The sequence below is a fragment of the Schistocerca nitens genome, chromosome 10, assembly GCF_023898315.1.
Source record: "Schistocerca nitens isolate TAMUIC-IGC-003100 chromosome 10, iqSchNite1.1, whole genome shotgun sequence".
Classification (NCBI taxonomy): domain Eukaryota; kingdom Metazoa; phylum Arthropoda; class Insecta; order Orthoptera; family Acrididae; genus Schistocerca; species Schistocerca nitens.
Genome location: NC_064623.1, coordinates 128,095,349 through 128,112,349, shown reverse-complemented (window position 1 = coordinate 128,112,349; position 17,001 = coordinate 128,095,349). Strand labels below are relative to the sequence as shown.

The 17,001-nt window shown below is 38.4% G+C and overlaps 1 protein-coding gene across 2 annotated transcripts in view; it reads left to right on the top strand.

The window, feature by feature from the left end:
• LOC126210050 (thioredoxin, mitochondrial) overlaps window positions 1-17,001 on the top strand; it is a 49,628-nt gene that overhangs the window by 11,270 nt on the left and 21,357 nt on the right. The window contains exon 3 of one of the 2 annotated variants that reach the window (XR_007540600.1): window positions 4,359-4,589. Coding sequence is in view for 1 of the 2 variants with exons in the window: in XM_049939163.1 (XP_049795120.1) it covers window positions 4,359-4,511 (153 nt within the window). In the remaining variant the exon portion in view is untranslated. Of the gene's footprint in view, window positions 1-4,358; window positions 9,477-17,001 lie in introns of those variants that run through there. The other variant, XM_049939163.1, reaches the window with a different exon arrangement.

Genomic DNA, 17,001 nt, shown 5'->3' with positions numbered 1-17,001 from the left:
CCTTTGACATTTTATGGGTACCAGTTTGGATACTATGGGGTGTGGAAAAAAATCACTTTCGCAAAACTTAACTCATTCTGAGCTGCCAAAATTCCATTAAGTTTTGTTGTTTTGCCAACTTATGTCCATGTGTTTGACCAGCTGCCACTGGGAATTTGACATGAAATAGTGTGGGTTTTGAGAGGTGAATGTTGACTTAATTTTTATCAGCTGTCTACAGAAATTGCAGGATAATAAGCCCATAAGAAATAATCTTCTTTACGTCTTTCACAGTTATCACGACACAATTAAACATAATGAGTAATGCTGTGGATGCATATTGAAATTACTTTCATACTTTGTCATTGTTATTGCACACAGTCATTTGAAATTTGCCTGTTGAGTCTTTATGAAATTTATGTTCATTGTTTCCTCATTTGACCTGTGTGTGCCCTTCGTTTCTCATTGCCGTTCAGGATTTTCTTGCATAGTCTTTCAGCCTTTATTCTATTGGCATCCTGTTCCATCTCTCTCTGTATTCAGTTATTTCCTCATTAATAATGTGTCCGTTCAACACATTTTAAATATCTTCATTCTTTATTAAATTTCTTCTTGTGCTCTCTTTACTCCTCTAAAGATTCTTATCTCAGCTGCTTGTATTTTTGTGACATATTTCTTTTTATTTATCCAACTAGCCCTCCCATACAGTGGTAATACTATCAGTATAATTTTATAGAATTTAATTTTTGTATCCTTGTGGATTTTGTAGTTAAGTGAGTGTATGGCCATATTTTTATGAGTGAAGGACTAGACCAATTCAGTAGTGAGAGACTGTATTACCAGTCGGTGTATTGAATGTACACACATTTTGAACAGTTTTCACTTGCAGATAATATACAGGGTGAGTCAGGAGGAACTATAGAGTATGTGCTTTGAAGGGTACATGTTGTTTACTTCACATCTCGGTACTACAGTCATTGCACCAATGTTCTGCGGTGTTGTTATACGTACAGTCGAAACAGCACGGACCAGTTTAGTGAAATGAAATGCCGAAGGTCTTCACATATGCGGAGTATAGTGACGTTGATCTTTGTCTGTGGTTGTTGCAGTGGGAATTCAAAAGCTGCTGTTCAATAATACAAACAACGATTTCCTAACAATCGATTCCAAATAGCAGGATATCTGGCAGGGTGTTTGACAGAATTCATGAACGTTCTAGTATGCTTCCCAGTGTACGTGGTGTATCAGAACATTCCATCCGACTCGATATTAGTGAAGTTGAGAACGTTCTTGAAATGATATAACACAGCCCAGCTACCAGCTTTAGAAGAACTGCTGCACAGCTCGGTATCCCACGAACTCGAGTAATGCATACAGCACACGATAACGGTCCACATCCGTATCGTCAGCAGAATGTGTAACATCTGCACGTAAGAGATAATGCCAAACGAAAGGAATTCTGTCAACAGATCATTGCCAATGAACGCTGTATTCCACATATTCTGTTCACTGACAAGTCAACATTTACCTGCAATGGCATCAATAATGCATGCAACTCTCGCGTCGTCAGATAAAAATACGTACGCTATTGTGGAAACAAATCTTCAGTGACATTTCTCAGTGAATGTGTGGTGCAGTATTAGTGATGATCAACTCATCATTCACCGAGCGAGGTGGCGCAGTGGTTAGACACTGGACTCGCATTCGGAAGGACGACGGTTCAATCCCGCGTCCGGCCATCCTGATTTAGGTTTTCCGTGATTTCCCTAAATCACTCCAGGCAAATGCCGGGATGGTTCCTCTGAAAGGGCATGGCCGACTTCCTTCTCCATCCTTCCCTAATCCGATGAGACCGATGACCACGCTGTCTGGTCTCCTTCCCCAAACCAACCAACCAACCAACCAACCAACTCATCATTCCAGTTGGTTTGGATAACTGTCTTAATGAAGTACAGTATCTCCATTTCCTTCAAAATATGTTACCAGAAACTTGAGGACACACACTGTCATACGCACTTTTAGCATGACAGGGGTCCTGCACATTCTGTACAGCCAGTGATGCAGTACATCACTGTCAAGTATCCTGGGTATTACTCTTTGTGAGGTTGGCTTAAGAGCGAAGTCTATAATCACAGAGTGGACACACAGGAGGAACTTCTCCCTTGTATTTTACATGTGTGTGCTCAAGTAAAGGACTATATGAATGAACTCAGATCAGCAATGCAGTAGCTGGGTACTAGAGCTGGAAAATGCATTGATTGCACTTTATGGTGGACTTTTTAAACATCTTTTGTGGGGAAATGCACACAATTAAACTAAACATTAGATCCCAATGTTTCATTTTCTATCATCTGCATTTGTCCTGTCCCCATTGTTTCCATCAGTTTCCTTGGAAACTGTTAAGAATATGATGTGTCTTTTTTTTCTCGAAATCACCAGTACTAACACCTTTCGTAACGTGTCCTGGGGTATAGTTACAGCATCCATGAGGACTCTGCAAATAACATTTCACAAAGAGATTGTGATTAAAGTGTACAGGACTTTGTATTCCATTAGTTTTGTTTGACCTCGGACATGATTGCACCAAAATACATTCCATTGTACACCAACAGCTATCCTCACCAGTAGCTGATGTATTGTGTGTGGTTTGCTGCCAAACTGTGTGATGAGAGAGAACCTTTTACAAATGCAAACCAGTTTGTTTTTTCTATAAAAACTTTCAAACAACCTTGTTGTGGAAAGGCAATTTTAGTAACGAGTGTAAGATGCTGATAAAATTACTTCTTCTCCTGTTTTTGTGATGAATATCACTCAAACGTATGTGAATCATTGCCTGTAAAATAAAAAAGTATCTAATTTTAAGTACGAATTTTCCGTGTACGCATTACAATCGCTTCTGAGAAATTTATTTGCAGTTTCACATTTTCCTTTACCTTTCCTTTTCATAGCCTGTAATGAAAACGTTGAAAAGTACTTATTTTGGTTCATTTGCAGTGTAAGTAATGCAAAAATTGAAAGTAAAAAAAGTTTCCACATAACAACTCAGTCCCAATACCCCTTGAATTTCACCGAGCGATGTGGCGCAGTGGTTAGCACACTGGACTCGCATTCGGGAGGACGACGGTTCAATCCCGTCTCCGGCCATCCTGATTTAGGTTTTCCGTGATTTCCCTAAATCGCTTCAGGCAAATGCCGGGATGGTTCCTCTGAAAGGGCACGGCCGATTTCCTTCCCCATCCTTCCCTCACCCGAGCTTGCGCTCCGTCTCTAATGACCTCGTTGTCGACGGGACGTTAAACACTAATATCCTCCTCCTCCTCCCCTTGAATTTCCATTCCATAACATTTCCACTGCACTGACAGCTGCCTGAAAACTACACCAACATAAAAGACTCATGCTTCACCCAGCATGTGATTTTCTTCTATATACTTTGCCATCTGGAGCTCCTGCTCCTGTAACTTTCGTTCCTGGCTGAGCCCTGCATATACTATAATTTGGATGAAGTCGGTGATGACATGTAGGCAAATTCCTTGTTAGTTATAATACAAAAGCACAGTACTAGTAACTATGCCATGGGGAATGTTATAGTTCATAATTTGATTCCAAAAAAAGGAAGGAAAATTAAATGTAACAAACACAAAAATATTTCACAGTGCAGCAAATTGTTAAGTTGATGTGTGTCATAGCTGAAGATTCTGTGTGTTCCTGGGACACTTTAGTTTTGGCGGGGAAGCTATTCTGCAGTTTTGTTGCAGCATAATCTACTAAAAAAAAAAGACTTGGCAGTATGATCAAGTGCAGTACAAACCTAAAAATTGCATTTGCAGTTCTTCGTTACCCTGTAGCAATAAAAGTTATATATGAGCTGTGACATTGAAAACAGGCAAAATGCCTTTGGGTGATCTACTCAAGGGCTTAATAGAAGTAAATACTAGAAATCGAATGCAAATTTTTTAGATACCTAGGATAGATGTGTACAAAATGCATGGTACTTTTGAACAAGATCTGTTTATAGTGCCATTCAAAATCTAAAGAGCACTAACATACAAACTGTATGCCACACCGTAGCAATCTGACTTTTAGGAGTCAGTGTATACTCGCGAAAAAAAATTTGTTCTGTGCATCCGAATGCTCACTCTGTGTGTATAGCAACTCTGTTGGGTGCTCTTTGGTCTTATACATAGTGCTAACAGTTAGCCTTTCAAAAAGGGTGGGACACACCTTTCCCCTCGCTTTCCCAGTGTAGGACATTTGCACTGCATTTGATGTGTATAATTCTTTTGTGTGTCTTCTCATTTTCACCAGTTAATGTGTAATTTACCAGTTTGATGGTTCAATTTTTGTGGTGGTTGTAATCACTGTAAACTTGGTCATTCCAGGTGAAGGCTGTACCAGCAGTAATTGCCATCAGAAATGGAATAGTGGTGGACAAATTTATCGGACTAGTAGACGGTGAGATGATAGACAAGCTGATTGCTGAATTATCCCGAGGTGCCAAGCCTGAATCTGACGGTAGTGACAGCAAGCAGTGATCACCTGTGATATGCAGTGCCGAGGGTACTTTGAAGTTTGGACGTCATGCTTCTCGGAATCATAGAATGTGGCTTCTTGTAAGCATTACTCAGATTTGTAGTGTATTTGACAATGTAGGCATATTTAATGCCATAATTGTTTGCATACCAGAAAATGTTCGTGTGGGCATATTTGTTAGCATATAGTTTCACTTTATGGTGCAGTGTCTTTTTCTTGATTGTAGAATGTTTGACCAGTCCTATTTATTAAATAATGAATAATGATTAGTCAGTGTGTACTTCAAGATACAGGGAACTGATTATAAACAATTTACTCCTCTCTGATATTGTGTGTGTTTTCTAAAACTAGTAGCTGTAGCCATAGTCACAGTAATACCAGTAGATACTAATTTTGTGAGGTCCTGCTTACAATAGATTTACAGAGATGTGCATGGGTATAAGTAACATAAGTAACACTGACCCCAAGTAGTAATTATCTGAGAAACTTCTGCATTTGTTGTTTCACAACACAGAGCAAGCAGATGTATGATGCAGCACCTTGAGAAGAGTGCTTACAAACAGAAGGAAAAGTATAAATCTTTGAACTTTTGAAACTAATGCTTCTTATAGAGTTGCGGAGGCAAATGGAAAAGAAGAAAAGATTGTTATACAATAGACACATCTCGTATGGTCAGTAAAGGCACAAGAGAAAGACAATAAACATTGCTCACCTGTTTTGTTGCCTTACTTTGGGCTACAAAAAACAACCAGTTTCTCTATCCACAGAAAGTCATGTATTGCATTATAAGTACCCAGATTGCATATAGTTGTGGTATGTCATTGTTCTTACTTTCACTCAAAGATTTATATTAGAACTTGTTTTGCGAAAACTTTGTGCACTCTATAGGAAGGACGACGGCACTGGTAATGTGTAGGACTGGTCTTGGGTGAGTGGAATATGTTGAAATACGAGACTACTTATGCTGTGACGAGTGCCAAAGGTATTATGTTATGCATAAAGGAAGCAAACAAAATGCTTGGAGCTACAGTGACTGCACACGATCATAGAAACGTTGTACACCTCAGAAATTTGCTCTTGTGTTTTCTGTGAGTGAGCTTCTCATTTCCTCACTTGAATACTCTTTCCCCATGTACTTAAGCGTTCTCCCCCCCCCCCCTTTTTTTTTTTTTTTTTTTTTTTTTTTTTTTTTTCCCCCCCCCCTCTCTCTCTCTCTCTATCACGCCTGTGTGAGAAGTAGCAACATCCACACTGCTTATAAATTAATCATCTTTCGTGTCTCATTTTCACCTTACAAAGTGAGCTCAGATATCTCTTTTTGTAATTTCTGCTTTCTCTGGTTTTTTTCCAGCACATGCCAGATAGTTATGTATATATTGTTATTCGATACTAGTCTTTTGACCCCAAAAATTTGTACCTGGCATGCTGCAAGTGTCATTGCTGGGGAATTTCCATTGTCACTACGTAAATTGTATTGATATTTATGAATAACAGAAGTGCAGCTATTTACAGTTGCTTCTCAGTGCAGCTACCACTGTTATTTCAAGACTGCTGTGTTGCTTTTCAACACAGAGCAGGTTAAACACAAAAGACTGATGTACCTCCAGCCATATTATTTACTGACAAGTACATATTTTTCTGCACAATGCAGAAATTCAAGAGAAAGAAGAGAGAGTTGTGTTGAGTAATAATAGTGCTAGATAGAAAAAAAAATAGAGAAGACGATGGGAGCAGTTTGTGGTCTCAATGATGTGCTCCCAGCAACTTTGAAATGGCATCGTAACTTTTTCAGACAATTGTAGAGGATGTAATTCATACAAATATTACAGATTATTTTATTAAACTTCTACAAGAATTGGCCTCTTTTTTTTAATGAAGAAATCCACAGAACTTCAATTGAAGTAAGCCTTTCTGTAGGAATACTTCGGTTAACATGTAACTAGCCAACCTATTTCACACATGTTATTGGCTCCAGTACTTTTTTTTACACAAGTGATTGTTAGTTGAGCTTCATTTCTATTCCCCTTCTTCTATTATTGATAGGTCCCATAATATTTGCAGTAGACATCCTACTGGTAACATTAAAATTACACGATTGAGTGCTGGGCTGGACAACATAATTTCCATTCCAGTAGTAACAGCATTGTTAATGAGAAATCTTCCAGACAAATAAAACTTTATTGATGTTCCTGTAAAATATTTGTTAATCTTTGGGCAGCTTGAAGCAATGAACAAACTCATTGTAGTGTTGCAACAAGTTCAAATAGCATAATTGGCCTGTTTGCGAAGTTCAGTGGTTTTTCTTAAATGTATGATAATTTCTTAAAATGATTATAACCGTTTTCATCAGCATTTTGATAATTATGACAGTTATAGAGGAAGTACATGATGCTCTCTACTTCTCACACTTGATGTTCCCGTGTTCTAAACAGATACATCTGTATGAAAGTTCTTTGACAGGAGCTCAAATCTCAGTTTTTGCCAGACTGCTACAATGTAATTTAGTGAGTAACGTCTTTCTTATTCATTACACTATTGTAATGTGATTAGCATTGTGTTTATATATAACAACCATCATTTGAAATTACATAAAACTAAAAATCTTGGTTACCAGAAGGTGCTAAATGAACATTGTGATGTAAAAATGCAAGTATACTATTTCAAACAGAGGTATCAAAATACATTTCAGTGCTAGAACAATGTAATTATTGTGTTTTTTAGTAAATGTGTAATTTATGAACATCTGTACTGATTGTACCACTATGTAAACAAAAATATGGTAATGTGTCTTTGTAATAGCTACTTAACCTAGAACAAAATTATTTATTTGCAGAATGTGTGATAGAAATAGATTGTACTACATTATATACATAAGTTCTTGTGATTTCAAGAGAAACATATTTGTATTTTCAGTGTGTGATGTGCTAGCATAAAAAAAAAAAAAAAAAAAAAAAATGAAAAATATTAAAATATTTATTACTAGTCTATAATGAATGCACAATAATTATCTGTCTCCATTCACCATATTTCTGGTTACTGCAACAGCCCTGTAGTGTATGAATCTCTTTTGTTGATCCACATAAAGCACATGACACTGTTTTAGTTCTGTTGCTGTTGTATTTGGGATACATGGGTTAGGTTCAGGTGCATATGGTGAGCATGGTAGAAGATGCTGAAATATGTGTGCCTTAATGTAGCAGGGCGTTGTTCTTGTACAAGATGTATTCATAGCGGTCCGTGACAGCTGATCACTTTTTTGGACTGTAGTGCATCAGATGATTCAGTGAATGGTGTATTCTACACAAGTGAACAAAGCCTGACTCATTACAAGCCACTGCAGTACCATCAGATGGAGACAAAATGTTATGTGAGAGTAAATTTCATTTTACTGTGTATGCTGCTGCATTCCATAGCCTGTGAGCATCGTGTATCTTTTGCCATTCTGATGGGGAAAAAATGTTTCTTAGAAGATATATATTCCATCATTCAGTCAAGTTGGCAAATCTGTTCTCCAGCTTATATTAAAAACACATGAGGTGTGAAGGACAGCAGTCATAATCTTGTTTGCTGTCAGCATTGCACATCCAGACTGTGAGATATTGTTTGCAATTTGTGTGGGTTTGATTGCTGGCATTGGTCTTTTAAGTATACTCGATTTATTGACACCTGTGCGACACTTGTGTGTAATGTACATTCTCTTAATGCATCTCATGGTGCTGGGTGGAATCTGGGCAATAAGGCCATCACTCACAGCACTTGACCAAAGATAACAATATTGGCCTTCAGTTTGGTGCAAGAAAATTGAATTGTCAACATAGGAAATACAACGCCTATTCGATAAGTAATGGCTGTGCTGTAAAAATATACATATTCATTGGAAAAAAAAAACTTTTATTGGCAGTTTTACCTTCTTACAAACTTACTTCCCTATTACACTAATTACCGCTCACTTCTCAGCACATTTCTTAATGTAGCAGCAGCCTCTTCAACCCTTCTGGACATAAATTCTCCACTTGGGATTTGAACCTGTTAACAGCATCTTACAGTTCCCTTCATCTCCAAACTGATTCTGCATATCTGTCTCTCATCATCCGTGATAATGTGGAAATACAAGCAATCTCCATCTTGTTGATAGTGCACCAGAAATGCTCACCCAGTTGAAATTCTTTAATCTTTGTGCTAGTCACCTTGCACATAGTTTGTAATATATGACGTTTTCTGTGACCATTGTGTGAATATTGGTCAGTCCAAGATGACAAAATTCATCAGGCAGTGCACTAATTGTTGGGCAGATTGTAATTTTTGGCCCACATGTTGCAGCATTTCTTTGGTGTAGATACTGCTCCTGCAACTCTAAAGGCATAATTGTTTGGCTTCACTCACAGTCAAACAACTACTGAATCAAAGCAGTAACTTCTGTGACTTTGCAAACAATCAACAGATGTTTTCAGAATGAAACTTTCACTCTGCAGCGGAGTATGCACTGATATGAAACTTCCTGGCAGATTAAAACTGTGTGCTGGACCGAGACTCGAACTCGGGACCTTTGCCTCTCGCAGGCAAATGCTCTACCATGAACCGTCCTCACAGCTTTAATTCCGCCAGTACCTCATCTCCTACCTTCCAAACTTCAGAGAAGCTCTTCTGCATACCTTGCAGAACTAGCACTCCTGGAAGAAAGGATATTGCGGAGACATATGGCTTAGCCACAGCCTGGGGGACGGTAGAGCACTTGCCCGCGAAAGGCAAAGGTCCCGAGTTCGAGTCTCAGTCTGGCACAGTTTTAATCTGCCAGGAAGTTTCAATCAACAAATGGCTTCTTCATTCATCTTTGTTCTGAGTAGCTAACATTTAAATATAAGGAAAATGCCATTAGGTTTCAAATACACCTTTTTCTCTGTTATATCTCAAAAAAATCAAAGCCCCCCCCTCCAAGTACACACACACACACACACACACACACACACGTAACAAATGCGCTGGAAAATTCTATGGAAATGATCAGACATTGCATATGTACCATATCCAAGTTTGGTAGAAATCTAAGAGTGTACAGGCATTATAACACAGTCTCAACATTGTGTCAGAAAGCTCCCAGCGAAGGATGCTGTACCGACATGGCTCACATGTTAACTGCATCTCTAATGACCTCGCCATCAGTTGGAGATTCAGCCCAAAAATCCCTCTAAGTGAACTTGCTCAGTCTTTGTCTCCCACTTCCAAAGTCATCCAGACAGTAGTTGATATTGGTCTACCTTTCCCATACCACACGAGTTTGTTTACAGTATTGCCACTTCATATACCAGATCCTGCACTGCCATTCAGCAGCATTACATCTCAAATCATTCTCAAATAACAGACATCTAGTATGCCACATTTGTACCTGCACTTCTGCAGTTTTACTGCTTGTCCCAAGTCACATGCAACTACTATTGACAGCAGCTACAGTCACAAGGAGTTCCTGTACTACTTGCTGTATTGCAGTTTCCAGTGCTTGCATTGTTAAGATGTGAATTGTATGTCCCATAAAGATTGCAAGAATTTATGTACTCAACCATTGCTTTGTTCACCCTACAATCATAAAAAACCAGCTTCAAAAACTTCAAGCCAGTAGGAAGCATCATTTAAAGAACCACCACAATGATTATGTGGTGCATCAAGCAGTATGCCACATATTTCTTTGAAATTGTAAGTAATGTACCATTCTACACTAATGTTGGATCAATATGACAATAATGAAGTTTCTTTGTTGACTATACATTTAACTCATTGAGAGAATAAGAAATGCAACACAAGAGCCTTATTTCTTGTGATAATTTATTGTGTAACTTCTAATCAAAGTATATGATTTCACAAATTTAATTTCTTTATACCTGAGTGTGTTCAATGCTTTAAAATCCTTTCATCTTCAGTGATTATTTATTGCCAATTGTGAAGTTTTGGACTTTCTTTAATAAAACTGAAAGAGATTTGTATTGAGACATTACATATTTTTGTATATTTTCTTTGTACTTTCAGGATCTAGACCTGTGTAACTGATAATGAAGTAGCAACAATAATCACTCATAATATTACAGATCTGGTATAATAAAGCTGTGTATTATGAAAAATAAATACTTTGCATTAAAAGTCTCTCCTTCTAATTGCAGGACATACATTTTATCATACTTAATGATGAAAATAAAAATGAGAGATTTCTGCAATGGATGACAGTTCATAATTAAGGAGAATTTAACTAATGTCACAGTATATCCTCTCTTGATATTCAGCTGTGAACAACAAGAACTTCAATTAAATGTGTCTGCTGGTTTAATATGGTTTCTGGATGCAGAACTCAGGAGAAACTGCACAGAGGTTTAGTTTTCACCCAATGTCTTAACCAACATTAATATTTTCCTGCTCATAAGATCCTGTAGCAGTAAAACAAATTTCTCTCTATAGAACACTGTGCTGGTTTGTTGTTATTTTTTAATGTGGTACTTTCTGGCAACTCTAAAATTAACTTTTTCTTATATCTTTTTAAGTAAATTGTCTTCACAGATCAAATTGAGAGTCTACATTTTAAATTAATATCTATACTAGGTTATGTCAGTGTTTGCCAACCAATACCAGTACTCTAACTTTGCCTTTAAAATATTATCAAGAATTTATATTCCCATTTTTATCATTAGATGTGTAGCTCAGCCTAAATATGTAAGCAGGATTTGCATATTATACTGCTCAGTGATCTTTTGCCATTATCATTATCCAGTCCAATTGCTTGATGGTGAGGTGTATGAGACGGCTTGCAACATGGGATCCCAGCAGATTTCTCCATTTCTGTCGATCTTGAGCTTCCCGATGCCAACTGAATGTAGCTGCTCGTCTGTCCACTGGTCCTCTCCTTGGTCTTTTTTTGGTAACACGAACTCCAATGTAGCAGTGTTTTGACCATTTGCCCCCCTTTCTTTGAGCAACAAGACCAGCCTACTGTTGTTTCTGTGTATTTATTCTTTTCATTATGTCACTGACCTTTGTGTATCTGATATCTACTACTTTTGTTCTATCTTTCTCTGTGTAGCCCAACACTGATCTTTCCATTTGAGTTTCTATGTGTTTATTAACAACAAGCTTGTTTAATGCCCATCCCTCACAGCCATAAGTCATTACAGTAATGCAAATTGATTATATACTATTTTCTTCAGCTTAGCTGACATCTTTGACTCAAAAACTGAAGAGTATAATTTGTAAGCTTGCCAGTCCAATTTAATGTGTCAGAATATTTCTAATTTTAAGTCTACTTTCATCGTTACAAGTTGACCCAAATAGACATAGATCCTTTGCAGGTATGTCCTTCCAACACACACATTTCCCTATAGTGGCCATTCATTTTAGACCAGCTTCCCATATATATAAAAATTAGGATGTCCATTTGTCACATTCTTCCCACAATAGCCCCCTTTTCCCACCCCAAAGTATTCCATTGTCTTGAAAGCTTTCTTTTTGGGGGGGGGGGGGGGGGGGGCACTCAGATGTCACGTTTTTTGTGATTCCACTTGGCTAAAGTATTTCATGCTACCAGATGTTTGATTTGCAATTTACTACAGATTGTGCATTTATATACGCTAGGAAGTGGCAAGTGTACTACTTGCTCTGCAAACTTTGTTTACTTACTATGTTGTTGTTTTAAGCCACATTAAGACAAAGAAATGTCACAAGAATATTAAAACGAAATGGCACTTCTTGATAAACCATGTAAAAGTGAAAAGTACAGTAGCAGTGCCACAGAAAAATTGTAAGATATGATTTGGGGGTCATCTGCGTGCATGATTCAAAGGTAAACTTCTATATACATTAAATTTTGTCTGTACAATTTGTGTCTCATTTCATCCTTAATTGTCCCAGAGCTTTTTCAAACTTTTTAAAATGCCACATTTTTAATGTATATAAAATATATACCCGAAAATAGATCATCATCATCAGCAAAATTTGAGGCATTTAAGCTCTTTCCCACTGCTTTCATTCCCTTTGTTTTCCAATTCAGTTTAGACATTGTTTTTTCCAGGACTACAAAAATAATTTTGAAGATATAGTCACCTTGTTTTACACCCTTTCCAAAAATCCATTGGTTTCTTCAACAACAGTCAATCAATGCTGTTGAGGTTTTGTATATGATATATAAGATTTTAATATAACCCTGATCTACTCCTTGTTTTATTAGAGCCTGAAACACAGCTGTGTGACTGAATCAAATGCTGTATTAAAATCTTTAATGGTAAGGCAGAGAGGTAGATAGAATTCATTTGTTCTACTAATTGTTTCATGAAGAGTGAGAATATTGTCAGTTTTGCTAAATCATATGCGGAATCTAGCTTGCTCAGTTGGTTGAGTGACATCAAGTAAGTATCAGTCTGTTAGCAAAAATTCAAATGAAAACTTAGTACCATATTGTCAGAAGACAGGTAAGGCAGTGGATCTTTGTATCTTTAATACTACCATTCTTAAGTACGAGGATTACTTTGTGTTTATTCCAATCTCTTGGTAATGTTCCATCATGCAAAGAACTTGAAAATATTTCAGATAAATGCTGTATACCCACATTAACAAAAGTTTTGCATCATCCCAATTTGTCGTGTAGATGTGTTACTACTGTACCAATCGGAAGCTCACCCCTAACATTGTTTGTAAACATACACACAGTTACCATGAGTGCTACCAATGGGTAGAATGCCACTCTCAAATGGATTGCAGCACTTCAATTCGAAGTAAAGCACCAGAAGGAATGCATTAGAGATGTCTGTGGCACAATAGAGTGAACATTCATCATACCACAAAGGACAATTGCAACCAGTGATGGGGTCCACATCATCACATTAAGTGCAGAAGGGTTGTCGACAAAGGAAGTTGCTCCGTGTATGTACCAGAGTCTAAGTGATTTGGTGCAGACATGGAGTCAGTTTCAATTACCAGGCAGTGTTGAGGATTTACATCGCATATGCTGTGCATGTTCAACAGGTGCACAGGGTGATAGATATCTGTGACTTGTGAGTCAACGAAACTGTGAGCTGAGTGCTCCAGAAACGAATTCAGCATTTGAAGAGACTACAGAATGTCATGTATCGCATGAAACTGTTAGGAGACAATTGCATGATGCGAATCTCCATTCCCAATTACCACGGTAAGCACCATGTCATACACCACAACACCATGGACTGCATTACAGATGGGCAAGAAATCATGGGGAATGAATGCCCCGGGGTTGGTGTCGGTTGTTGTTTATGGATGAAACTTGGATCTGTTTGTACCCTGATAACAGCAGACAACCCGGTGGTATCGAATGCCTGTAACACTATTTCACATGTACAACAAGGTGGTGGTGGAATGACATTCTGGGGTGGCATTGCATAACACCATACAAGCAGGCTGTTCCATTCTGGTGATCGTACTATTCTGAAGGAACACGTTCATGAGAACAGCATGATGAGTATGCGAGTTGTTATCTATCAAGATGAAATTATCACAAAAATGTTGTTGATACAATCTCACTATTGGCTGCAGAATATTGTCCCAGTATTGCGGAACAATAAGACTGCCCTCAAAAACCTTGAGAGATGTATGGTGTTCTCATGTAATGCCACCCCAGAATTATCATTCCACCTCTCAAGGTTTTTGAGGGCAGTCTTATTGTTTAGCAATACTGGGACAATATTCTGCAGCCAATAGTGAGATTGTATCAACAACATTTTTGTGATAATTTCATCTTGACAGATAACAACTCACATACTCATCATGCTGTTCTCATGAATGTGTTCCTTCAGAATAGTACTGTCACCAGAATGGAACAGCCTGCTTGTTCTCCAGACATGCACTCAATCAAATAGGTGTGGGATCAGTTGAAAAGAGTTGATCTTGGACATCAACACCAAACGTGTACTCTGCCAAGCTTACACAGAATCACTATCAAACTGGGACAATTTGGACTAGGGCCGGTTTGATCACACCGATGGTATGATGGGTTCCAGCCTGCATCTGAGCAAACAGGACATTCCAGCACATACTGATGTTGCTTAGAAGTGCTATGGAAACACCTTTCATGGGAAGCAGATGAATTTCTTGTTAATGCAAAGGGTGTTCTGGACACGTTGCAAATGAGTACACACACATGCCTCAGAGCCAGTTTTTTTTCTGTCTCGCATTTTGAAATAAATGAGTGATGCCAAACATTTGTTGCTGTGAGTAGATTCCTTGTCCATCAGCTTTATAATATCAACTGAGAGGTCATCACTACTTGGAGCAGTTCCTTTTTTCATCTTGTCTGTAGTATGCTGGACTTCTGAGTAGAGTATTTTTGGGATCTGGGAGACAGGAGCATCCAATCCATCTGTGGTTAATGCATCATAATTGATTTTACTCTAAAGGCTATTGTGAAAAATTCCAATATAGTAGCATATTTCTTTTTTATCTGTAATTTGGCCTTGATATAGATCTAACGCTGTTAGCTGATTCTTTCCAACTGTAAACTTCCGCTTGTCCATCTTTAAAGTACACTTATTTCCAAGACTGGCTTTAACCATCTCCCCTTCACATATCTTGATTTTTGTGTCATGCTCTTTCTCAGAGCCTTCCACAGTTCTGCACATTCAATATCTTCGTCTCTTTTTACTTTCATTTTTCTCCTCTTGTCCACCAAACTCATCATTTTATGCATCAACTTCTTTGGTTGGTTTTGAGATTTACACAAGCCAGCCACTTCTTTGGCTGTTGTAATTATTTGCTTTACATTCTTTTAATTTTCTTAAATTCTTTCTTGAAATTTCTGTTTCTTTTTCCTTTAGTTAGTTTCAATCTTTCGTCATGTGTGTTCACTTCAAATCTTGCTCTCACTGTACTGAACCTGTTCAGCACAGGTGCATCTTTAACAGTTTGAGGCCCATTGGTAAGAATGAAGTCTATCTCATTTTCCCCTTCAGAGTAAGAACCTCGCTAAGTCTGTTTGTGACTGTTATGTTTCATGAAAAATTCATATATACTGACAGAAAAAAATGGCAACAACAAAAAGTAATTGGTAATGAAATTTTGAGAATACATTTTCTAGGTAACATATTTAAGTGATAAACTTTGCAAGATCACAGGTTAATGTAAGCACGAGATAAGCCATTGCAAATGTGAAATGCCGGTACAGTAATGGTCGGTGTAACCGTCAGAATGTTGAATGCAAGCATGCAGATGTGCTTGCAGTGTGTTGTTCATGTGTCGGATGTCAGTATGGGGAATTGAGTTCCATGCCTGTTGCACTTGTTTGAATCAGTACAGGGACAGTTAATGGTGTTTGTGGATTACACTGGAGTGGTCATCCAATGATGTCCCATATATGCCGGATTGGAGACAGATTGGTGATTGAGTAGATCAATGTAACATGTAAACAGTCTGTAGAACATGTTGGATTACAACAGTATTTGGGTGAGCATTATCCTGTTAGCAAACACTCACATCTACATCCATACTCCGCAAGCCACCTGACGGTGTGTGGCGGAAGGTACCTTGAGTACCTCTGTCGGTTCTCCCTTCTATTCCAGTCTCGTATTGTTTGTGGAAAGGATTGTCGGTATGCCTCTGTGTGGGCTCTAATCTCTCTGATTTTATCCTCATGGTCTCTTCGCGAGATATACGTAGGAGGGAGCAATATACTGCTTGACTCTTCGGTGAAGGTATGTTCTCAAAATTTCAACAAAAGCCTGTACCGAGCTACTGAGCGTCTCTCCTGCAGAGTCTTCCACTGGAGTTTATCTATCATCTCCGTAACGCTTTCGTGATTACTAAAAGATCCTGTAACTAAGTGTGCTGCTCTCTGTTGGATCTTCTCTATCTCTTCTATCAACCCTATCTGGTAAGGATCCCACACTGCTGAGCAGTATTCAAGCAGTGGGCGAACAACTCCCTGTAATACTGTTCATGAATGCCAGCACAACTGGTCGAATCACCAGATTTACATACAAATTTGCAGTCAGGAAGCATGGGATAAACACGAGAGTGCTCCTGCTGTCATACAAACTTGCATCCAGACCATATCTCTAGGTGTAGGTCCAGTCTGCCTACCACATAGACAGGTTGGTTACAGGCTCTCAGCTGGCTTCCTCCTAATTAACACATGGCTTTCAGATGCACCGAGGCAGAACCAACTTTCATCAGAAAACACATTAGACCTCCACACTGCCCTCCTATGAGCTCTTGCTTCGCACAAGTGAAATCGCAAATGGTTTTGGTTTAGGGTCAGTGGAATACACGCTTCAGTGCATCTGGCTCAGAGTTGTCCTTTAAGTAGCCATTTTGTAACACTTTGTTGTGTCACTGCGGTACCAACTGATGCTCAAATTGCTGCTGCAGGTGCAGTGTAATGTACCAGAACATGGTGGTCCACCTTCTCGGTAGTGCCACATGGCCATTCCGGAGCCCAGTCTTCTGCTGCAAGACTGTGCAATATTGCAGGAGCAACATCCAGCTTCTTCTAACCCT